The sequence below is a fragment of the Nerophis ophidion genome, linkage group LG19, assembly GCF_033978795.1.
Source record: "Nerophis ophidion isolate RoL-2023_Sa linkage group LG19, RoL_Noph_v1.0, whole genome shotgun sequence".
NCBI classification, from domain to species: domain Eukaryota; kingdom Metazoa; phylum Chordata; class Actinopteri; order Syngnathiformes; family Syngnathidae; genus Nerophis; species Nerophis ophidion.
This window is the reverse complement of record NC_084629.1, coordinates 4,372,004-4,398,738: the sequence shown is the minus strand read 5'-3', so window position 1 is coordinate 4,398,738 and position 26,735 is coordinate 4,372,004. Positions and strand designations below refer to the sequence as shown.

The window sequence follows — 26,735 nt, the reverse complement described above, 5'->3', positions numbered from 1 at the left end:
ATATGAGTTGGGAAATTGTGTTAGATGTAAATATGAACGGATTACAATGATTTTCAAATCCTTTTCAACCCATATTCAGTTGAATATGCTACAAAGACAACATATTTGATGTTCAAACTGACAAACATTTTTTTTTTGCAAATAATCGTTAACTTTAGAATTTGATGCCAGCAACACGTGACAAAGAAGTTGGGAAAGGTGGTAATAAATACTGAGCAAGTTGAGGAATGCTCATCAAACACTTATTTGGAACATCCCACAGGTGTGCAGGCTAATTGGGAACAGGTGGGTGCCATGATTGGGTATAAAAACAGCTTCCCAAAAAATGCTCAGTCTTTCACAAGAAAGGATGGGGCGAGGTACACCCCTTTGTCCACAACTGCGTGAGCAAATAGTCAAACAGTTTAAGAACAACGTTTCTCAAAGTGCAATTGCAAGAAATTTAGGGATTTCAACATCTACGCTCCATAATATCATCAAAAGGTTCAGAGAATCTGGAGAAATCACTCCACCTAACATGGCCGGAAACCAACATTGAATGACCGTGACCTTAGATCCCTCAGACGGCACTGTATCAAAAATCAACATCAATCTCTAAAGGATATCACCACATGGGCTCAGGAAAGCTTAAAAAAACACTGCCACTACCCTTTTAGAGTTTTTGGTATTAAATATGTTCCTACCTGCTACCCTGGTCCGGAAAAGTCTATTTGCATCCCGGGAGAACACTTCAGAAATACAAACCCCGTTTCCATATGAGTTGGGAAATTTTGTTAGATGTAAATATAAACAGAATACAATGATTTGCAAATAATTTTCAACCCATATTCAGTTGCATATGCTACAAAAACAACATATTTGATGCCAAACGCATAAACTTAATAGATTTTTTTGCAAATAATAATTAACTTAGAATTTCATGGCAGTCAACTTTAACTTTTAACTTTCACTTATCCTTACAGTATGTGCCATGTAAAATAGCTTTGAGGTCGGTAAGCACGACCAGAATTATTCCGTACATTAGGCGCACCGGGTTATAAGGCGCCCGGCCGATTTTTGAGGAATTGAAAGGATTTAAGTACGGCTTGGAGTCCGAAAAATACGGTATTTATTGTAACTATAACGATCACATATGAGTTGTATCTAATTTGTTTACAATATATATAACTATTGAAATTGTATCTTTTTGAAATACTCTTGATTTCTTAAAACATTCCCGTACATTTTTGTATTTGGTCAAATTTATTATCAGAATATTTTGGCTTCGGATTAGTAATTCTAAGTATACATTTCGATTTCATACTAATTATAATTATTACGATGATGAATATATGTGTTTGTTTCACTATTGTCAGAATAATTGTATTTAAGTTACCACAAAACTTTGTGTTGCTACGAGTTACCGGCGAGAAGACAAAAGCTGTCTTTGATCCTACCAAGCAAAAGGCTTATAAAACTCCACCGTGTAGGATGGGAAGCAACATGACGGTTTTCCGTTTCTTTGATGTATTGTAATCAACGGAAAGATTTTGTCTTGACCCGAGATCTACAAAGTGGAGAGGAGCTCCAGGGATCTTTTCTTTGAACTGTTTTACGACATTTTCTTTGAACTGTTTGTAATCAAAGGCGATGGCTGTTTACGACCCTCGTATCCTTAGAAACACCCATGTAATTAGGGAAAGTCCAAATAAAAGAGGAGGCGTGCAATCTTTCATCAGAGCGTGGTGAGACTGTACAAAAAGTACTATCCAGATGTCTCTCCTCAATTGAGCCAAATTTAATTCAATCAATCAATCAATCAATGTTTACTTATATAGCCCTAAATCACTAGTGTCTCAAAGGGCTGCACAAACCACCACGACATCCTCGGTAGGCCCACATAAGGGCAAGGAAAACTCACACCCAGTGGGACATCGGTGACAATAGTGACCCAGTGGGACGTCGGTGACAATAATGACTATGAGAACCTTAGAGAGGAGGAAAGCAATGGATGTCGAGCGGGTCTAACATGATACTGTGAAAGTTCAATCCATAATGGATCCAACACAGCAGCGAGAGTCCCGTTCACAGCGGAGCCAGCAGGAAACCATCCCAAGCGGAGGCGGATCAGCAGCGCAGAGATGTCCCCAGCCGATACACAGGCAAGCAGTACATGGCCACCGGATCGGACCGGACCCCCTCCACAAGGGAGAGTGGGACATAGAAGAAAAAGAAAAGAAACGGCAGATCAACTGGTCTAAAAAGGGAGTCTATTTAAAGGCTAGAGTATACAAATGAGTTTTAAGGTGAGACTTAAATGCTTCTACTGAGGTAGCATCTCGAACTGTTACCGGGAGGGCATTCCAGAGTACTGGAGCCCGAACGGAAAACGCTCTACAGCCCGCAGACTTTTTTTGGGCTTTGGGAATCACTAATAAGCCGGAGTCTTTTGAACGCAGATTTCTTGCCGGGACATATGGTACAATACAATCGGCAAGATAGGATGGAGCTAGACCGTGTAGTATTTTATACGTAAGTAGTAAAACCTTAAAGTCACATCTTAAGTGCACAAGAAGCCAGTGCAGGTGAGCCAGTACAGGTGTAATGTGATCAAACTTTCTTGTTCTTGTCAAAAGTCTAGCAGCCGCATTTTGTACCAACTGTAATCTTTTAATGCTAGACATGGGGAGACCCGAAAATAATACGTTACAGTAATCGAGACGAGGTGTAACAAACGCATGGATAATGATCTCAGCGTCTTTAGTGGACAGAATGGAGCGAATTTTAGCGATATTACGGAGATGAAAGAAGGCCGTTTTAGTAACGCTTTTAATGTGTGCCTCAAAGGAGAGAGTTGGGTCGAAGATAATACCCAGATTCTTTACCGTGTCGCCTTGTTTTATTTAATTCCTTGCTTCTTGTATGGTTTAATAAAGTTAATCAGTGTTTGAACCTGGCAACCATGCATAATTATTGCATATTGATTTTTAATGAACTATTGAAATGATGATTCTCAGGGTATTTGGACGTATTTCTTGTAATTACATGGCTTTACTGTATTATTATTTTTAATAATAGTAGTAGTTCATAGCCATAAAAGTTGACATGTACACATTTTTAACGCGGCGTGGATGTGGTTTCTGACAGCATGGACGCAAACGTACCTGGGAAGACGTCTGCCCCTCTGCCCTGGTACTCCTAATTGGCGTGCTCGTGCCCGCACCGGGAAAGGAATGCTGCATCCTCAGGTCGGACTTCACCACATTCTGGCTCGCGTTGTAGCCACCTGGGGCATCCTGGTAGCCGCTGTCTGAATACGAATTCATCAGGTTCGAGCGTGAATTCCCTGCGGAGGGCGAAGGGAGTAAAAGCAGAAAGGACGTCGTGAAGGCTTCGGTCAATAGTCATGACGTTTACCTGTAGAGCAGGGGTGTCCAAACTTTTTCCACCAAGGGCCGCACACGGAAAAATTAAAGCATGTGGGGCCCATTTTGATATTTTGTATTTTTATATATCGAATTTTTTCTTTTTTTTTTTCTTTAGGGGGACCATAAAGGGTCCAAGTTATCATAATGTTAAAAACAAGTCAAATTATTATTATTTTTTAAATTTTATTTAACGCTTACAGTAGATCTCCGCAGTATATTAACTTCAGGTTGATATGCCTTTTCTGTTTTTTATTATAAAACTGAAATATGCAGTATTTCCCCCACTGCCCAAAACATTCAGAAAGCAATGTTTGATGTGAAGTAATTAGAGCCTTAAAAAGATCAATAATGCAGGACACCATTGATTTTAATTATTATCATATAAGTATTATTTTTGAGTAATCACAGTGAAATGATAAATAAAATCCCATTAAAAATATTTGAGATCCAAAAGGTGCCCCACTCATAAAGTAATACATTTTTATTAGTTTGTTTTTACTTTCAACATTTTAGTTACGAGATCAAGTTCAGATATATCTGTCAATTTTACATTTGAACTATTATTTTGTTTGTTTTATGCTCTTTTGTCAACGAAAATGTTGATGTTTTTGTATGGCAACCACACAATATATGCAATATTTTGTACATAAAACATTTTAAAGGGAAATATTTTGAAATAATTAAAGCCATGAAGAGGTCAATAATTCATTATAACATTGTTTTTTTTGGAGCAATGATAAAAAAAACAATAATAAAAATAGACAAAAGAAAAAACAGCCTGCATGGCAGCTTTGTGTCAACATTGCAACTTTTTCTAGTTAGATTTCACCTCATTACACTTTTTTTTTTTAATGTTTTTTTATTTATTTTTGCAATAGCATTTCCAGAATGTGTGGCGGGCAAGTAAACAATTAGCTGCGGGCCGCAAATGGCCCCAGGGCCGCAATTTGGACACACCTGCCTCATTTATAAGCATTTCTAATACGCTCCATGCTATAATTGTGTTTGTCAGTATAGAGCAGGGGTCACCAACACGGTGCCCGCGGGCACCAGGTAGCCCGTAAGGACCAGATGAGTCGCCCGCTGGCCTGTTCTAAAAATAGCTCAAATAGAAGCACTTACCAGTGAGCTGCCTCTATTTTTTTTTTATTGTATTTATTTACAAGCAAGCTGGTCTCGCTTTGTTGGACATTTTTAATTCTAAGAGAGACAAAACTCAAATACAATTTGAAAATCCAAGAAATAGAGACTTGGTCATCATTTGTTTAAATAAATTATCATTTTATTTTTTTTACTTTGCTTCTTATAACTTTCACAAAGACAATTTTAGAGAAAAAATACAACTTTAAAAATGATTTTAGGATTTTTAAACACAAATACCTTTTTACCTTTTAAATTTCTTCCTGACAATTTAAATCAATGTTCAAATAAAATTATTGTTTTTACTGTAAAGAATAATAAATACATTTTAATTAAATTCTTCATTTTAGCTTCTGTTTTATTGTGAAATATTTCTTCAACCTTATTATGATTAAAATTAAAAAAAATTATTCTGGCAAATCTAGAAAATCTGTTGAATAAAACTTAAATCTTATTTCAAAGTGTTTCGGAATTTCTTTAAAAAAAATTTGTTACGGAAAATCAAGAAGAAATAATGATTTGTCTTAGTTAGAAATATAGCTTGGTCCAATTTGTTATATATTCTAACAAAGTGCAGATTGGATTTTAACCTATTTAAAACATGTCATCAAAATTCTAAAATTAATCTTAATCAGGAAAAATTACTAATGATGTTCCATAAATTATATTTTCATTTTTTTTTAGAAAGGATGCGAATTAGCTAGTTTTTCTCTTCATTTTTTTCGGTTGAATTTTGAATTTTAAAGAGTCAAAATTGAAGATAAACTGTTTCAAAATTTAATTTTCATTTTTTGTGTGTTTTTTTTCCTCTTTTAAACCTTTCAATTTAGTGTTTTTTTCATCTTTTATCCTCTACAAAAAACCTTCTGTAAAAGGAAAAAAAATGGACGACGGAATTATTTATATATATATATAGATTTATTTATTGAAGGTAAATTGAGCAAATTGGCTATTTCTGGCATTTTATTTAAGTGTGTATCAAACTGGTAGCCCTTCGCATTAATCAGTACCCAAAAAAGTAGCTCTTGGTTTCAAAAAGGTTGGTGACCCCTGCTATAGCACCTTTTTGTATGAATTAAAATAACATTTAGTGTTGTATGCTATAAAGTAGTAGGAAAGGAGACCCGGAGGCAAGTAAAAAAAAAAAAATGTCTCTGAGGAAAGCCAACTGCAGAAGACAGATAGAGGGCAATAACAGACCCTCACTTTCATGGGGGGTGGACAGCTCCGGGGAGTACTGAGACACCTGCTCTGACTCCATCCTGATGCGGTAGCTAGGAGACTGCGAGCTGTCAGTCATCCGTGACTTGTGGTCCCCTGAGGCGGGAGCATCTGGGGAAAAGAAAAACAGCCGGGAGAATTTGTTGAGACTTCAGACTTGAAGCATCAGCTACTAAGCATGTGGGGACTTTAAAGTGAAATATGGCAGACAATGATTTCTGCATCATTTGATTCATAATCAGCCCTAGGTATGTGTTTTACTGCTCCGTGCCTTTTATTGGACGCAACAGCTTCTCCACTTAAAGGAACTCGATTAAAGAGTCTGTAATCACACTCTTTATAAGAACGGCCAGCATTAGTGGCGATTAATGTACAATATTTTAGTACCGGTACCAAAATGTATGTTCGATACTTTTCGAAATTAAAGGGGACCACAAAAAATGGCTTCATTTTAACAGAAAAATCTTAAAGGGGAACATTATCAGCAGACCTATGCAAGCGTCAATATATACCTTGATGTTGCAGAAAAAAGACCATCTATTTTTTTTAACCGATTTCCGAACTCTAAATGGGTGAATTTTGGCGAATTAAACGCCTGTCTGTTCATCGCTCTGGGGGGAATGACGTCAGAACGTGACGTCGCTGAGGTAATACAGCCGCCATTTTCATTTTCAACACATTACAAACGCCGGGTCTCAGGTCTGTTATTTTCCGTTTTTTCGACTATTTTTCGGAACCTTAGAGATATCATGCCTCGACGGTGTGTTGTCGGAGGGTGTAACAACACTAACAGGGAGGGATTCAAGTTGCACCACTGGCAAGAAATCTGCCGCCAGACCCCCATTGAATGTACCAAAGTGTCTTCACATTTGACCGGCGATGCTACGACAGACATGGCACAGAGATGTATGGATAACCTGCAGATGCATTTGCAACGATAAAGTCAACGAAATCACAAAGGTGGGTTTTGTTGATGTTGACTTATTTGCTAATCAGACATATTTGGTCGCGGCGTGACTGCCAGTTAATCGATGCTAAGATGTTACGCTAATCGACGCTAACATGCTATTTACCGGCGGTGCTAAAGCAGACATGGCACAGAGATGTATGGATAACCTGCAGATGCATTTGCAACGATAAAGTCAACGAAATCACAAAGGTGAGTTTTGTTGATGTTGACTGCCAGCTAATCGATGCTAAAATGCTACGCTAATCGATGCTAACATGCTATTTAGCGGCGGTGCAAAAGCAGACATGGCACAGAGATGTATGGATAACCTGCAGATGCATTTGCAACGATAAAGTCAACGAAATCACAAAGGTGGGTTTTGTTGATGTTGACTTATTTGCTAATCAGACATATTTGGTCGTGGCGTGACTGCCAGTTAATCAATGCTAACATGTTACGCTAATCGACGCTAACATGCTATTTACCGGCGGTGCTAAAGCAGACATGGCACAGAGATGTATGGATAACCTGCAGATGCATTTGCAACGATAAAGTCAACGAAATCACAAAGGTGAGTTTTGTTGATGTTGACTGCCAGCTAATCGATGCTAACATGCTACGCTAATCGATGCTAACATGCTATTTAGCGGCGGTGCTAAAGCAGACATGGCACAGAGATGTATGGATAACCTGCAGATGCATTTGCAACGATAAAGTCAACGAAATCACAAAGGTGGGTTTTGTTGATGTTGACTTATTTGCTAATAAGACATATTTGGTCGCGGCGTGACTGCCAGTTAATCGATGCTAACATTTTACGCTAATCGATGCTAACATGCTATTTACCGGCGCTGCTAAAGCAGACATGGCACAGAGATGTATGGATAACCTGCAGATGCATTTGCAACGATAAAGTCAACGAAATCACAAAGGTGGGTTTTGTTGATGTTGACTTATTTGCTAATAAGACATATTTGGTCGCGGCGTGACTGCCAGTTAATCGATGCTAACATTTTACGCTAATCGATGCTAACATGCTATTTACCGGCGCTGCTAAAGCAGACATGGCACAGAGATGTATGGATAACCTGCAGATGCATTTGTAACGATAAAGTCACAGAAATCACAAAGGTGAGTTTTGTTGATGTTGACTGCCAGCTAATCGATGCTAACATGCTACGCTAATCGATGCTAACATGCTATTTAGCGGCGGTGCTAAAGCAGACATGGCACAGAGATGTATGGATAACCTGCAGATGCATTTGCAACGATAAAGTCAACGAAATCACAAAGGTGGGTTTTGTTGATGTTGACTTATTTGCTAATCAGACATATTTGGTCGCGGCGTGACTGCCAGTTAATCGATGCTAAGATGTTACGCTAATCGACGCTAACATGCTATTTACCGGCGGTGCTAGAGCAGACATGGCACAGAGATGTATGGATAACCTGCAGATGCATTTGCAACGATAAAGTCACAGAAATCACAAAGGTGAGTTTTGTTGATGTTGACTGCCAGCTAATCGAGGCTAACATGCTACGCTAATCGATGCTAACATGCTAACATGCTTCATGCTAGAGCAGACATGGCACAGAGATGTATGGATAACCTGCATCTGCATTTGCAACTATATTACTGTGGAGAGACACCGCCGACGGGCCGACAACGGGCGGATAGCAGCAGCGCGGGCCCACCTGGAGGCCGGGAGGCGGGGCATGCGGCGGAAAGAAGAGGCGTGACACACGCGGAGCGACACTGCAGCGCCAATCTAAGACAGGTGCGTATACTACACACCTGCTCACAGTCTGTCTATCTGCTGCTAGAGTACAAAAAGGGCGGAGGAGGAAACATCGGCCAGCAGACCAGAAGCACGACAACCCACACCACGAGAGCAATGACACACCCCCGCAGCGGACGCAAGCCCCGGACGCCGAAAGGCGTGCAGCGGCAGCAGGCAGCACGAGGGAGCGCACTGAAAAGTGACTCGACCAAAGGGCCAAGTGACAGCAGATTTGTTGAAATAATAAATCAATGCCAACGCTGCTATGATGCGTCTAGTGTCAGGTGTCCCCGCAACCCACACGAGGACGGCGGGAAGTCCGTTACAATTACGTTTCCTTCCACCCACATTTAATGCCAAACAAACACTTACCAATCGACGGATTTAAGTTGCTCCAGTGTCACAAGATGCGAAAGTCTCGATCGTTTGGTCCGCACATTTTACCGGCGATGCTAACGCAGCTATTCGGCCATGCTACGGCTATGAATAGCGTCAATAGCTATTCGCTCAATAGCTTCAGTTTCTTCTTCAATACTTTCATACTCCAACCATCCGTTTCAATACATGCGTAATCTGTTGAATCGCTTAAACCGCTGAAATCCGAGTTTGAATCCGAGCTAATGTCGCTATATCTTGCTGTGGTATTCCCATTGTTTGTTTACATTGGCAGCACTGTGTGACGTCACAGGGAAATGGATAGTGGTATCGCAAATAGCGAAAATCAAGCATTTTAAAGCTTTTTTTTAGGGATATTCGGAGACCAGTAAAAGTTTGAAAAAAACTTCAGAAAATACAATAAGCCACCGGGAACTGATTTTTATTGTTTTTAACCCTTTTGAAATTGTGATAATGTTCCCCTTTAAGGTATTTTTATATGAAATATCAGCATCTTTTGGCGAGAACAATCAATGACTAGAACAGGGGTCGGCAACCTAAAGTGTTGAAAGAGCCATATTGGACCAAAAACACAAAAACAAATCCGTCTGGAGCCGCAAACAATTAAAAAGCCATATTACAAACAGATAGTGTGTCATGAGATATAAATTGAACTAAGAGGACTTAAAGAAAACTAAATGAGCTGAAATATAGCTCCAAATGAGGCATAATGATGCAATATGTACATACAGCTAGCCTAAATAGCATGTTAGCATCGATTAGCTTGGGACCAAATATGTCTGATTAGCACTCCACACAAGTCAATAACATCAACAAAACTCACCTTTGAGCATTCACGCACAACGTTAAAAGTTCGGTGGACAAAATGAGACAGAAAAAGAAGTGGCATAAAACACGTCCTAGAGAGTCGGAGAAAGTTGTACATGTAAACCAGGGGTGTCCAAACTTTTTCCACTTAGGGCTGTACACTGAAAAATCAAAACAAGCGGGGGCTGTTTATTTTAAAAACCAATACAATACATGAATAAAAAAATAAACATTTAGGCCTCCACTCAAGCTTGATCCCGGGGACCCCAAAGGGTTTTGGTAAAAATAAATATTAAAAATGTGTCATTATTCAGTATTATTTTGTTTTATTATTATTCAAGTTTTAAATCTCCAGATCAACATTGGGTCCATCTGTCAATAAAATGATCTAAAAGATTTAAGTTGTATGCTCTTTTTGTCAAAGAAAACCCAGTTTTTTGATGGAAAAAAAACTGAAAATATGCAATATTATCACCCAATAAAATTTTTAAGTTGAATATTTGAGATTATATAATAATTGGAGCCGTAAAAAGGTCAACAACTCATAACACCATTGATTTTAATTCACTATTATTTTTTGTGCAATGACACTTTAAAACAAAACACACTGATCCAAAAGGGTCCTACTCATTAAAGTGTTAAAAAAATAATAATATGTATATATATATATATATATATATATATATATATATATATATATATATATATATATATAAATATATATGTATATATATATATATAATATATATATATATATATATCTCCATCCATCCATCCATTTCCTACCGCTTATTCCCTTTCGGGGTCGCGGGGGGCGCTGGCGCCTATCTCAGCTACAATCGGGCGGAAGGCGGGGTACACCCTGGACAAGTCGCCACCTCATCGCAGGGCCAACACAAATAGACAGACAACATTCACACTCACATTCACACACTAGGGCCAATTTAGTGTTGCCAATCAACCTATCCCCAGGTGCATGTCTTTGGAAGTGGGAGGAAGCCGGAGTACCCGGAGGGAACCCACGCATTCACGGGGAGAACATGCAAACTCCACACAGAAAGATCCCGAGCCTGGATTTGAACCCAGGACTGCAGGAACTTCGTATTGTGAGGCAGACGCACTAACCTGTTTTACTGTTTACTTTTAACACAATGGTCTCGAGATCAACTTCAGATCTATTCGTCAATTATACGTTTTTTTGTAGTTTTTTTTGTTTGTTTGTTCTTTTTAGGCCCTCCAGTTTTTTATATGGCAAACACAAAATACGGTATTTCCTTGAATTGCCGCCGGGCATGTAATATGCGCCTGCCTTGAATTACTGCCGGGTCAAACTCGTTTCGCAAAATAATTAGCGCATGCTTAGTATTACCGCCGGGTCAAACTCGTCACGTCACGAGTGACACTTCCCCTGTCATCATTTTCAAAATGGAGGAGGCTGATTTCAATACCGGTAATTTGAAATCGCATAAAGGGAAGAAGATTAAGAGCTATTCAGCTAAAAAGAACAGTAAGCAGCTATGTTTTATTAATATACCGTAGCTGCGTGTGTCAAAATATGAGTCATTAAATGACTCCCGCCTCCTGGTGGTAGAGGGCGCTAGTGATCCTTCTTGCGACTACTCGGCTGCAGTAGAGGTGACAACGAGTGACGTGATATGTGCTGGGATTGGTTATGACGCGGACCTTTTAGGATGTAACACCACTACTCCTATGCTGGCTATGTAAACAACCGGGCTGAAATAAAGCATGTTCCAGTCCTAAATACCCAGTTTATTATTTATACAATAACACTTCCTTATGGCAGCGGTGGGATAAAGAGATCACCCACGGAGCAGAACGGGAGGGGGAGTTGGCCGAGGATAATTATGTCCTCGCCCGCACGAGAGGAGCCAAGCAAACTGATAGCACTTTTCTAAACTGGACTTTCAATCGAAGCAGGAGGTAATAAAGGAAGATCTCCATCGAGACAGAGAGACTTTTAAAACTGAAGAAAGACAAGGAAGACTTCTATAGACAAGTTATCGATGCTTTTGTTCAGAAGGAGCTGCGCATGGACTTCATTTATAAGTAAAGGTAAGACCATAATAATGTTTTTTTTTTAATTAAATGTGCTTTTCATGATGGTATCCTTACATCACACTCAATTTTTTACTGCAGGCCTTTGGTAAGTGCCGGAGGGAGAAGAGGTTTTAAAATAATTAGCACATGCTTACTTTTACTGCATGCTGTCATGCCAAATTTCTTCTCCCTACAAAAAACTCCCCCCCCCCCCATTTACTTCTGGGGTCATGATTAATACAGACGTTTTGTTAACGCTATATTATAAAAATATAACGCTATATTATAAAAATATAACGCTATATTATAAAAATATAACGCTATATTATAAAAATATAACGCTATATTATAAAAATATAACGCTACATTATAAAAATACAGACATTTTTTTAAAGCTATATTATAAAAATATAACGCTATATTATAAAAATATAATGCTATATTATAAAAATACAGACGTTTTGTTAAAGCTATATTATAAAAATATAACGCTATATTATAAAAATACAGACGTTTTGTTAATGCTATATTATAAAAATATAACGCTATATTATAAAAATATAACGCTATATTATAAAAATATAACGCTATATTATAAAAATACAGACGTTTTGTTAATGCTATATTATAAAAATATAACGCTATATTATAAAAATATAACGCTATATTATAAAAATATAACGCTATATTATAAAAATATAACGCTACATTATAAAAATACAGACATTTTTTTAAAGCTATATTATAAAAATATAACGCTATATTATAAAAATATAATGCTATATTATAAAAATACAGACGTTTTGTTAAAGCTATATTATAAAAATATAACGCTATATTATAAAAATACAGACATTTTTTTAAAGCTATATTATAAAAATATAACGCTATATTATAAAAATACAGACGTTTTGTTAATGCTATATTATAAAAATATAACGCTATATTATAAAAATACAGACATTTTTTTAAAGCTATATTATAAAAATATAACGCTATATTATAAAAATACAGACGTTTTGTTAATGCTATATTATAAAAATATAACGCTATATTATAAAAATATAATGCTATATTATAAAAATATAACGCTATATTATAAAAATATAACGCTATATTATAAAAATATAATGCTATATTATAAAAATACAGACGTTTTGTTAAAGCTATATTATAAAAATATAACGCTATATTATAAAAATACAGACGTTTTGTTAATGCTATATTATAAAAAAATTTTTAAAAACAATTTACAAACACAAGCTATGGGATGACATAAGAGGAAACGTGACCCCGGAAGTAAATGCGTCATCCCATAGCTTGTGTTTGTAAATTGTTTTTTTATTTTTTTTATAATATAGCGTTAACAAAACGTCTGTATTTTTATGATATAGCGTTAACAAAACGTCTGTATTTTTATAATATAGCGTTAACAAAACGTCTGTATTTATCATGACCCCGGAAGTAAATGGGGGAGGGGAAAGGTTTTTGTAGGAAGGAAGAAATTTGGCGTGACAATGCCTTTGGTAAGCGCCGGAGTGAAAATCAGTTTTAAAATAATTAGTGACCCGGCGGCAATTCAAGGAAATACGGTATGCAACATTTGCCCCCAAAAATATCTCAAAGTGGAATATTTAATGTGATGAAATTGGAGCCTTGAGTTGGTCAATAATTCATAATTGATTTTGATTCACTATTTAAAAAAACAAAAAACAAACAGCCTGCATGGCAGCTTTGTGTTATTAGAGTAAACATTGCAACATGTTCTTGTTACATTTCACCTGTTTGCTCTTTTATACCACTTTTTATGTTTTCACATTTTTTCCACAGTAATTTTAAAATGTGCCGTGGGGCCGTTAAAAAATGACCTGCGGGCCGCACTTTGGACACCCCTGATGTAAGCAAACCACGATGAGTTCAAGGACCGCCAAAATTAGTAGGACAAAACGGCGCTCGCCAAATACTCGGTTCAGTGAAGCATGTTTAATACAAACAGTGTGTTTTATAACAATTAGGGAGGTTTGGGGCGGTAGAGCTCGGTTGGTAGAGTGGCCGTGCCAGCAACTTGAGGGTTGCAGGTTCGATTCCCGCTTCCGCCACCCTAGTCACTGCCGTTGTGTCCTTGGGCAAGACACTTTACCCACCTGCTCCCAGTGCCACCCACACTGGTTTAAATGTAACTTAGATATTGGGTTTCACTATGTAAAGCGCTTTGAGTCACTAGAGAAAAGCGCTATATAAATATAATTCACTTCACTTCACTTGTGTCATGTTTGTCCATCTGCAGAAACTACAGTGTTTTAACAAGTTGGACATTTATTCCGTAATTTGTTTATAGTCATATCAAATAAAGATGTGTCAAATAGACAAATGCAACTTAAATTGTAACACTGTATTTTAGAAAATACCAAAAAAGGACATTTTTCTTTATATGTCATTGACAAAATTATTCAACCCCTTGAAGATCATAACTCTTAAGAACAGAATTTGAATAAGGTCTTTTCAATCAGGTGTTGAAAACACCTGTAGACGTGATTAGAACCATAACGAGCAACAATTAAACTGATTGAAAAAGACTGTGACGCTCAGCTTCTTGTAGATGGTCAATGGTGTATTTGCAACATGGTGAAGTCCAGGGAGTGGTCAAAGAAGTCAAGAAAGGAGGTCATTTCTCTTCATTAGAAAGGATATGGATATAAGAAAATAGCAAAGACATTACACATTCCAAGAGACACAGTTGGGAGCATAATTCGCAAGTTTAAAGCTAAAGGCACAGTGGAAACACTACGTGGGCGTGGTAGAAAGAGGATGCTGTGTGCAACTGCTGTCCGGTATTTGAAGTGTACAGTGGTGAAAAACCCCCGGGTCAGGCTGAGGCACTACAACAGGACATTGCAGAGGGGGGAACGCAGGTTTCGTGCCAGACAATAAGGCACGCACTACAAGATGAAGGCCTCCATGCCAGAACTCCCAGGCGCACCCCACTTCTGACTACCAGGCACAAGAAAAATAAACTCCAGTATGCCAAAAATCATCTGGACCAACCCCAAAGGTTTTGGGAAACTGTTCTATGGAGTGATGAGACAAAAGTGGAACTCTTTGGGCCTATGAATCAACGTTATGTCTGGAGGAGAAAAAAATGAAGCTTACAAAGATAAGAACACCTTGCCTACTGTTAAGCATGGTGGGGGGTCAATCATGCTCTGGGGCTGTTTCTCTGCCTCAGGTACCGGGAATCTCCAGCGCGTTCAAGGCTTTATGAATTCTATTTCCTAGCAGGATATATTAGCTGCAAATGTCATGAAGTCAGTGACGAAGCTGAGGCTTGGGAGACGTTGGACCTTCCAACAGGACAACGATCCCAAGCATACCTCCAAGCCAACATCAGAGTGGTTGCAGAAGAAGGGCTGGAAGACTCTGGAGTGGCCTTCACAGTCCCCAGACCTAAATCCTCTAGAAAAGCTGTGGTGGGACTTGAAGAAGGCAGTTGCAGCACACAAGCCCAAGAATATGAATGAACTGGAGGCCTTTGCCCAAGAGGAATGGGCTAAAATACTTGTAGATGCTTGCAAGAAGCTTAGGTATCACCTTTGAAGGATGTCATTACTGCCAAAGGGTGTTCTACTAAGTACTAAAGATGCATGGAACTAGAGGTTGAATCATTTTGTCAATGAGATATTATGAAAAATGTCCTTTTTTGGTATTTTGTAAAATACAGTGTTACAATTGAAGTTGCATTTGTCTATTTGACACATCTTTATTTGATATGACTATAAACAAAATACGGAATAAATGTCCAACTTGCTAAAACACCAAAATTGTGTGGGGGTTGAATAATTTTGATCACAACTGTATATTAAAACTAGGGCTGGACAACGATTAAAAATTTTAATCGCACAATTTCTCCGATTAATCGCGATTAACTGCATTGTATACGCAAAGCCCAATAATGAATTCAAAAGTAGTGTGTAGTGCACCTTTATTGGAATATTCCCCCACATGAACAAAAGCGCCAAAACATTTGTTGTGCAAACACAATTTAAATCAGTCCTTGTTAAACAGTAGCAGTTAAATAGCATATTTTATGAAAATCAATTCAAAAAATGTAAATACAAACATTTAAGCTTATTGCCACTGCCAGGGTATTTAAGTTATCCTGTTTGTTATGGAAAATAAATATAATCTACATACAAATCTCTGAGCCACAATCATAACATCCGAACAGGCAATTTCTGAGGTAACAGCAGAAACATTTTTTTTTTTATCAGGGATCTTATGTTTAAAAAACCTATATTATAGGTAAAGGGCTGTTTTAGGGAATTTTTGATCAAATTATCCATAGTAGCAATATTAATAATGTTGTGTTTATTCTGCGTAGTGCACTTAAAATAATTATGACCATGTCTAGGAATTGATATGATGGGAATTTTCCGATTGTTTGCTTGGTGCTTTGATAAACTGAACGCATCATATACATGGTACTATATTGTGATGGTATGAGCCAGGGAATAAAAGAACTACCCTACCCAGCATGCAACAGGAGTGACGAGCATGCGCGGTAGCCCGGTATGGGTTGTGTGTTGTGATATGCACGCTCTGAAAGTAAACGTTAAGAACTCAGCCAACACTCCTGGTCTGCATTATTCATAAATAGACAGACAACACATATTCTCCGCTGCTTCACAGGCCGCTGGATGTAGACGGCAAAGTATTCCCATGCTAGCTAGCCGGTCTAGCAAGCACGCGTCATTCAGTCCAAAACGGCCCGATCTATCCACATCCAGAATTGTCTGGCGGTCGTAAGTGATCCCGGAGTGACCACGCTGTAAGCCAGCCATGACATTTGCAGAATTGTCCGGTATTTTTGCCAAATGTTCCATCTTTACCCAGAGCCCCTCGACGCCGGGCTTTGATTGATTGATTGATTGATACTTTTATTAGTAGATTGCACAGTACAGTACATATTCCGTACAATTGACCACTAAATGGTAACACCCCAATAAGTTTTTCAACTTGTTTAAGTCGGGGTCCACGTTAATCAATTCACGCCATCCTGTTAAGAAAAGGCGTTAACAAAATAAAAGCATGTAAACAACACACGCAAATGTGCGATAAAATATTTGTCGGCGTTAATAGATTGATGAGTTAACTCGTAATTAACGCATTAACTTGCCCACCCCTAATTAAAACAAAAAATAAATTTTTCCCCCCTAATTTTTTATACATTTTTGAAAAAGCTCCCGAGTAGAGCCGCGGGTTGCCGACCCCCCGAGCGAGAAGAATGACGAAGCGAAGATGACGACGTTCGACAAAAAAAAAAGCTTTCCTAGCGGGTGGCCATTCTTTCTATCGCTCGGACGACATTGACATTTTCCAGCTGGCGATAGGCTCGTTTCCAAAGCAACACCGAATCCGGCGCATCACCGGGCCAAAAAGCCTTGCAGATAAACACGGGTCATTATGCCCGGCGGCACATATTCAGAGTGAGGCTGACATGGATTGGACGTTAGCACACTTTGATGGTCCTTCATCATCCACACCCACTATGACAAATCAATACAAAAGCACCGCAGCAATTGTGCTCACTTATCCACACTCCAGGAAGTGAATGTAATAACATTCCCAGTGCGTATGAGCCACAAAAGATAAAAAAAAACAAAAAAAAACAAAGAATGATCAATACAGAATCGGTATTTTGTGCAATTAATAAGCCGTGAAATGTATTGGGAACAAATCAGCTCTCTTTGTTTTCAAAATGACTTTTAAACAAACCCCTCAGGTACATGACAAACTGGAATTACAGGAGCTACGGAAAAGAAAACGCTTAAAATGATTTTAAGCTTACACATACTACTAGAGATAATTGCATTTTTTTTTTCCATAACAGTTCTTTATTCGGTGAACACACACATGCGGTGACTGGCACACGCACAGAGTTAATGAGCCTTAGAAAATAGAAATATCAAATGTCAAACGGTCAGGTTCAAACACTGATGACATCTATTAAACAAGACAAGAAGCAAGGAATTGAACAGAGACAGAATAAAATTTGGCTCAATTGAGGAGAAACGTCTGGGCTGTACTCTTTCTACAGTCTCTGTCAGGCTTGCCCCTGACAGTTTGTTTGTGTTTTAGTTTTTCCTCTGTGTGTGTGTAGTTTTTCCTGCCTTTGTTTCCTGTCAGCGGTCTTATTTTGCCTGTTTCCTGTCTTTCTCCCTGAGTGCTGTTTCCCCTCAGCCGCGACCACACCTGGTGTCAATCAGCCCAATTCTATTTAGGCCTGTTTTCTCCTTCAGTAAGGACTGGATCATTGTATTGTCATGTCGCTCCTGTCGTGTCGTGTCATTGCAGCGTAGCGGTAAGCTATTGTCAGAAAAATTGGGTTTAAATTATCAAATAAAACTTTGTATTACATTGTGTTCCGGACAAGAAGACAAAAGGCTGAAACCTTCCAAGAAGAATGCTCGTAAAACTTCACCGGACTTCCGAGCGCTTTTTCACCTCAGCTGCGGCTGATTGGCACCTGGCCACACCTGGTGTCAATCAGCCCAATCATATTTAGGCCTGTTTTCTCCTCCAGTCAGGGCTGGATTGTTGTGTTTTAATGTCGCTGCTGTCGTGTCGTGTCATTGCAGCGTAGCAGTAAGCTATTGTCAGAAAAATTGTGTGAAAATTATCAAATAAAACTTTGTATTACATTGTGTTCCGGACAAGAAGACAAAAAGGCTAAAACCTTCCAAGAAAAATGCTCGTAAAACTTCACTGGACTTCCGAGCGGACAAATGGCAGGATCTGCCCAACTTCCAGAGGAACTCTTTTAAGTATTTTTACGAACTCTTTTTTGATCTATTTTATGGGACCCTCTTTGAACAATTTTATGGAACTTTCTTTGAACTGTTTGGGAACCGAAGGCAACTCAGGTCCCGACCCACTTCCCTGAGGAAGCAGCTGTGGGAAGTAGGGGGGATCAAGTAAAGAAGGAGGAGTACGATTTTGGGGCAGAGCTTGGTGAAGACTGTACAGAGAGTGTACAGTAGCCATGTCTCTCCTCAGATTCTGAGTCCAAATTTAATTCTGTCTCTGTTTGATTCTTTGCCTTTTGTCTTGTTTAATAGATGTCATCAGTGTTTGAACCTGACATCTTCATTTCGGTAACCGTTTGTAGCTTACTGTCTTTTGTTCCCTTCTTCCAATTTGTTTTCACGCAACAAGTAACGAACGACTTCTGTTTTTCCTGCTCGCTACCTGCTAGGCCCTTTTTGTTTTTGCAAGCTTTCATGCTAAGCTCCATTTTTTTTTCTAGCTCCCATGCTAGCTCTTTTAGTTTGTTATCCGCCTCGTGCGCGATTTTTGTTGTACCCTTTTGTTTGGTTTTGTTTTTGTGTTAAAGATTAAATCATGTTTTCTCACTCAATGCCAGCCTTTTTCTCTACATCTCGGGGTTCGTCACAAACTAACTCTGACAGTCTGGCCACGCCCCTGACGAAAGATTGTACGGGGTGTGGCCGGCGGACCTGCAGCGAGGCAGGATGGGCGACAGGTGCGTAGTAACCTCAAGGGTTCCAGGTTTGATCCCCGCTTGTCACTGCCGTTGTGTCCTTGGGCAGGACACTTTACCCACCTGCTCCCAGTGCCAACCCACACTGGTTTAAATGGAACTCAGATATTGGGTTTCACTATGTAAAAGCGCTTTGAGTCACTAGAGAAAAGCGCTTTTAAAAAGTAGAATAGAAAAAAATACAAAATTAATATTAGCCAATGACTAAAATTATGGAAATTTCTCAGCGTAAATAATAATTTGCAGAGGACAATAACATGACGGTTGAAATATACATTTTTAAGAACCTTACCTGCAGTTCTCCAAGGCAGGGACTTCTCAGACGAGCTGCAAGGAAGAGAACACAGGAAAATGAAAAGGTGGACAAAGGCGGTGACAGTAAATAGTGACTTTGTTTTTTCTACCAAGTGCATTTTCCATTAGCTTTTCAGGACAAGGTCACACAACGTTGACAACTCTCGGCTACGTTTATTCAGACGCACGCACAAAAAAGAAGTGCTTTTAGTGAGAGCTGCAGTTGTTTTAAAGGCGATCTCCCAGCACTGACAAGTACGATAATATAATAACAGTGAAGGGAAGAAAAAGGGCGAGGGGATGGATTGAACCCTGACACAAAGGGAGCCGGCTCTTGCAGTACATGAACAAAAATGGCTAAAGCAGAGATGTCCGATAATATCTGACTGCCGATATTATAGGCCGATAAATGCTTTAAAATGTAATATCGGAAATTATCGGGATTGGTTTCAAAAAGTAAAATTTATGACGTAGGGAGAAGTACAGAGCGCCAATAAACCTTAAAGGTACGGCCTTTGTGTGCCGACCTACTCACATAATATCTACGGCTTTTCACAAACACAAGTGAATGCAAGCATACTTGGTCAACGGCCATACAGGTCACACTGAGGGTGGCCGTATAAACAACTTCAACAGTGTTACAAATATGCGCCACACTGTGAACCAAAACAAGACAAGAGGCAAAGAATTGAACAGGGACAGAATAAAATTTGGCTCAATTGAGGAGAAACGTCTGAGCTGTACTCTTTGTACAGTCTCTGTCAGGTTTGCTCCTGACAGTTTGTTTGTGTTTTAGTTTTTCCTCTGTGTGCGTGTAGTTTTTCCTGTCTTTGTTTCCTGTCAGCGCTCTTTTTTTGTCTGTTTCCTGTCTTTCTCCCTGAGCGCTGTTTCCCCTCAGCTGCGGCTGATTGGCACATGGCCACACCTGGTGTCAATCAGCCCACTCGTATTTAGGCCTGTTTTCTCCTCCAGAGAAGTACAGAGCGCCAATAAACCTTAAAGGTACGGCCTTTGTGTGCCGACCTAATCACATAATATCTACGGCTTTTCACACACACAAGTGAATGCAAGGCATACTTGGTCAACAGCCATACGGGTCACACTGAGGGTGGCCGTATGAACAACTTCAACACTGTTACAAATATGCGCCACACTGTGAACCAAAACCAAACCAGAATGACAAACACATTTCGGCAGAACATCCGCACCGTAACACAACATAACAAATAACCAGACCCCCTTGCAGCAGTAACTCTTCCGGGACACTACAAAATAAACCCCCCCACACACACCTCAACCCCACTCACCCCTCCTTAGTCATTATTTTGACTTAGTAAATATTGACTTAATAAGACAAAATAATGACTAAGTGCAGCCCTTTGAGACAGTTATGATTTAGGGCTATATAAATAAACATTGATTGATTGAAGTCAAATTAATGATTTACTGTAAATAAGAGTTTGCAATAAGCGTTTGAAAAAAAAAAAAAAAGAGTTAAAAATGCTCTACTCATCATGCTTAATTTATCACAGCATTTGGGAAGCCTGTAGTTGATTTTTATGTTATATTATGTTATATTTTTAGTAAATATTGACTTACTAAGACAAAAATAATGACATAATTAGTATCTCAGGTAACTAGGACTGTTTTGTGCTTTGTTTTTACTTTAGGTAAAAAATATCGGAATATCGATAATTTTAAAGCGTATATCGTAAAAATATCGTGTACCGCTACTCAGGCCCTTCCTCGTCCGTCCACCTGTCCCGGGTGTCGCCCCCCCAGCCCCTGGAGGGACACCACCCTAACTAGCAAATATTCTGGAGGAAACACTGATCGGTATCGGTTGATATCGGAATCGGGAATTAAGAGTTGGACAATATCGGAATATCGGATATCGGCAAAAAAGCCATTGTCGGACATCTCTAGTTACAAGGAGTCATGAGGTTCTGACATGCAAGTCTGCCTCTTTCAGTCTCTGAGTGTCCAACGCCATTTTTATTAACCCGCTGAATAATATGGATATAAAACGGCAAAAAAAAATAAAAAATGGTATGAATAAAGCAAAAAGGTACAATGTAAAGAGAAAAAGCTGAAATGATTACAGTAATAATTTGAAATAACGGTGCTACAAGTAATAGCAATAGATACTTAATTATTTAAATTTTTTTAGCAACGTCGTTACCGTTACTTTTATTATATAGTAGTTCCATCCATCGGATCGTAAACTCACTAACACGGTATGTTTTAGCGCTTTATTGGCGAGTTTACTGACAGATATAAGTAAGAACTTTACACTACTTTATAATAGAAATGCCAAAAGTCGAGGAAGAATGTTATGGACTACAAAAGCGGACGCGCGCAAATTTTCAGGACTTATGCAGATCCCAAATACAGATCAGCAGGTACCAGAAGGCAAAAAAAAAAGTTCCTTTTGCATAATATTGCAAAACAAAACTCCAGGTAATACGCCTTACCTTATAGACACCCCCTAATAATACTCCTATGTTGAAGCACAAGCGGTGCGGCTTCATAGCTTACCAAAGTCGTACTAAAACATTTTGATAGATTTTTGAGCGCCGTGTGTAATGTTCTATATTTTCAATGGAACATATAAAAACGTTGCCTTGGTTTACTTGAGTCATATTGCAGTCTACACGTATCTCTTATGTGTGACTGCCATCTACCGGTCACACTTATTCTTTCACCGTGTACCAAATAAAAAAGCTTCGAGGTCGGTAAGCACAACCAAAATTATTCCGTACATTAGGTGCACCGGGTTATAAGGCGGACTGTCGAGTTTTAAGAGAATTAAAGGATTTTAAGTGCGCCTTATAGTCCGAAAAATACGGTACTGTGTCTTTCTATGGATTTTGCCTCTTGTCCACATGCAAACTCATACTTTTGTGTCTGTGTGGAATAGTAAAATGAAGAGATATAGCCTGTCCCCATCTGATGATGTCACAAATATGCGCCATGCTCTCCACCCTTGACCACTAAAAATAATACAAAAACCCATTCTGGCTGGTTTGAAGAATTCTACACCTGTATGTTTAGGTCCAAACCTTCTTTTCTCTGCACTGACAAAAAGAGGCATGGGTCCCATGGGCTCACGAGGAGGCTGCAGCTGCTGCACCCTCCAATGTTGCTGCCGCACTCCTGCGGCCGTTTCGGACACGATGGTTTTGGACAGTTCGGACTGTTTTGGACCTGCGGCCGGTGGGACGACTTTGAAGACTTGTTGGTTCACGTCATAAAAAGTGCAACGTTAGCTCACGTTTTCAAGCCGTATTTTAAAAACAGAGCATGCTTTTATTTATTTACGAGGGCTCCAGTAAGTGTGTGCTGATTTAAGATAATGTACACTTTCACTGTACCTGTCATATATCAGTATATTAATCAACAGAAGATGAAAATGCTACCAAGTCAGCCAGTGGCAGGATTTTCCGGCTTCTGATTGGGCGAAATGTGCATGACAACCGGTGGATGGAGACAGTTACAAGTATCCCTGTGGGTAGATGACCTAAAATAGTCCGGCATGAGACCTCCAGAATCAGAATCAGAAGAGTTTTTTATTGCCATTGTTTGAGAACGGGTTCACAAACTAGGAATTTTACTGCATCGTGCAACATAAAACACATATGTGGGGGGGCGTGGCCTGCGGGCCTGCAGCGAGGCGGGGTGTGCCCGGACCGGCTTCGAAATCAGCCACAGGTGCGTGGATGGCCCACCTGCGCCTGGTTATCTAATCACCTGTCGCTCTGTTAAAAGGCAGAAGCCGGGAGGAGAGAGTGGTCGGCATGGGGCGGCATAGCTCGGTTGGTAGAGTGGCCGTGCCAGCAACTTGAGGGTTGCAGGTTTGATTCCTGCTTCCGCCATCCTAGTCATTGCCGTTGTGTCTTTGGGCAAGACACTTTACCCACCTGCTCCCAGTGCCACCCACACTGGTTTAAATGTAACTTAGATATTGGGTTTCACTATGTAAAGCGCTTTGAGTCACTAGAGAAAAGCGCTATATAAATATATTTCACATTTCACAGTGGTCGGAGCTGGGGAGAGCCAGAACACGACTAACATTCACAAAAAGACGATTGCTGAAAAGCACTAAGAGACTTGTTTGGAAAAATAAAAGCGGTCTTGTAACAATGAAACAGGCTAGCCTGGAAATGCTTGGTTGTCTGGAGGGCCCACGGGAAGGCAACTTCCACATTGGGGGCCCAATTGTGGAAGTTGCCTTACCGTGGATCCTCCAGACCACGACGAACATTCAGAAAAGGACAATTGCTGAAAAGCACTAAGAGACTATCATCTATCCATCCATTTTCCTCGGCTTATCCGACGTCGGGTCGCGGGGGCAGCAGCCTAAGCAGGGAAGCCCAGACTCTCTTCTCCCCAGCCACTTCGTCCAGCTCTCCCCGGGGGATCCCGAGGCGTTCCCAGGCCAGCCGGGAGACATAGTCTTCCCAACGTGTCCTGGGTCTTCCCCGTGGCCTCCTACCGGTCGGGCGTGGCCTGCGGGCCTGCAGCGAGGCGGGGTGTGCCCTGACCGGCTTCGAAATCAGCCACAGGTGCGTAGATGGCCCACCTGGGCCTGGTTATCTAATCACCTGTCGCTCTGTTAAAAGGCGGCAGCCGGGAGGAGAGAGTGGTCGGAGCTGGGGAGAGCCAGAGCACGACGAACATTCACAAAAAGACGATTGCTGAAAAGCATTAAGAGACTCAATGGAAAAAAACAAAACGGTCTTGTAACAATGAAACGGGCTCGCCTGTAAATGCTTGGTGGTCTTGAGGACCCACGGGAAGGCAACTTCCACATTGGGCGCCAAATTGTGGAAGTTGCCTTACCGTGGATCCTCCAGACCACGACGAACATTCAGAAAAGGATGATTGCTGAAAAGCACTAAGAGACTTCCATCCATCCATCCATATATATATATATATATATATATATATATATATAGGGTTAAAATATATATAAAATAAATATTTGGACATTACTGCCACCTGGTGTCCGTTTTCCGTCACCTCTATTTAGTTAAACCACAACACCATCCGGGAGGAACTCAAAGTAAAGCCGCTGCTCCTCCACATGGAGAGGAGCCAGATGAGGTGGTTCGGGCATCTGGTCAGGATGCCACCCGAACGCCTCCCTAGGGAGGTGTTTAGGGCACGTCCGACCAGTAAGTGGTCAAGGGGGAAGACCAAGGACACGATGGGAAGACTATGTCTCCCGGCTGGCCTGGGAACGCCTCGGGATCCCCCGGGAAGAGCTAGACTTCCCTGCTTAGGCTGCTGCCCCCGCGACCCGACCTCGGATAAGTGGAAGAAGATGGATGAACAAACTCTCACAATTATATTGGTAAAAATGATCTCCAGTATCCAAAATGCAATTTTTGATATTTTTTCTTCAATGTTACACTCCTTAACAAATAATTTGTGAGACAATTACAGCACAATCCAGCAGCTAATCAACTGATTATCTCCAAGTGTCCTCAAACAGAGCCACAAATATAAAAAAAGAGTACTCAAGAAACATGAGTTGTCGTTGCAGGGCGCCATGACAACCGAACAAGCCACTTTATCATTGAAAAAAAGAATAATAATAAATCACTTTCTGACCAAAATGAAAGCACTCACTTGAAAGTCAAAGGGAAAAAAAGGTTTGCCGTTACCACGGACTGTGCGACTACTCTGAGGCTCTATAATGAGCTTTAAGCAGCATGACTCTCTGGATGTTTTAATGGCCGCATGTCGGCAATTAGAAACAGTTAGTTGGACGAGTTGTGCTCCACTGAGCCACGGCGGATGGAAGGCAGGCTGAGATACCTTGATGACAATGAAGCATACATGCTGGATGCCCAATGGCTGGCAGCGAGGGGGCAAGTCATTCATTAGTGGAGGCGGCAATAAGCCCTGATGCAGACCCAGAGGAAAGGATCGTGTCAGGGTCTCGTCGCACTCGGCCATTGGAGTTATGGCTCCTGCCTTTGGATTTACACTAAACATTGGTGCTCGTCCCATCACTTCTAGGTGCACTACAAAAAGTAAGCTTTGCATACTACTGTCATGTCCGTGATCATGTTTTGTTTAAAGGCCTACTGAAATGAGATTTTCTTATTCAAACGGGGATAGCAGGTCCATTCTATGTGTCATACTTGATCATTTCGCGATATTGCCATATTTTTGCTGAAAGGATTTAGTAGAGAACATCGCCGATAAAGTTTGCAAGTTTTGGTGGCTAATAAAAAAAAGTCTTGCCTGTACCGGAAGTAGCAGAGGATGTGAGGATATGGAGCTCCTCACATTGTTTACAATCATAGCCAACAGCAGCTAGAGCTAATCGGACCGAGAAAGCGACAATTTCCCCATTAATTTGAGCGAGGATGAAAGATTCGTGGATGAGGAAATTTAGAGTGAAAGACTAGAAAAAAAAAAAAAAGGGCGTTTGCAGTGGAAGGGATTCAGATGTTATTAGACACATTTACTAGGATTTCTGGAATACAAAGGAACCTCCGTTTTTTTTCCAGATAATATATATATTTTTTTATTAGTGAGTACAAATGACATGTGCAGGTCACATTTTTAGTCACATCTTAAAGGCCTACTGAAATGAGATTTTCTTATTTAAACGGGGATAGCAGGTCCATTCTATGTGTCATACTTGATCATTTTGCGATATTGCCATATTTTTGCTGAAAGGATTTAGTAGAGAACATCGACGATATAGTTCGCAAGTTTTGGTGGCTAATAAAAAAAGTCTTGCCTGTACCGGAAGTAGCAGAGGATGTGAGGATATGGAGCTCCTCACATTGTTTAAAATCATAGCCAGCAGCAGCTAGAGCTAATCGGACCGAGAAAGCGACAATTTCCCCATTAATTTGAGCGAGGATGAAGGATTCGTGGATGAGGAAATTTAGAGTGAAGGACTAGAAAAAAAAAAAAAAAGGGGCGATTGCAGTGGAAGCGATTCAGATGTTATTAGACACATTTACTAGGATTTTTGTAATACAAAGGAACCTCCGTTTTTTTTCCAGATAATATATATATATTTTTTTTATTAGTGAGTGCACATGACATGTGCAGGTCACATTTTTAGTCACATCTTAAAGGCCTACTGAAATGAGTTT

General features: G+C 39.9%; 1 protein-coding gene across 8 annotated transcripts in view; it reads right to left on the bottom strand.

Annotated features, from left to right (window-relative positions):
• LOC133537889 (plakophilin-4-like) overlaps nucleotides 1-26,735 on the bottom strand; it is a 280,220-nt gene that overhangs the window by 99,184 nt on the left and 154,301 nt on the right. For all 8 annotated transcript variants that reach the window (XM_061879014.1, XM_061879012.1, XM_061879018.1 and 5 more), the window contains 3 exons: nucleotides 19,610-19,644; nucleotides 5,754-5,879; nucleotides 3,144-3,325 (listed from right to left, as the gene is read on the bottom strand). In XM_061879014.1, the coding sequence (XP_061734998.1) occupies nucleotides 3,144-3,325; nucleotides 5,754-5,879; nucleotides 19,610-19,644 (343 nt within the window). The remainder of the gene's footprint in view (nucleotides 1-3,143; nucleotides 3,326-5,753; nucleotides 5,880-19,609; nucleotides 19,645-26,735) is intronic.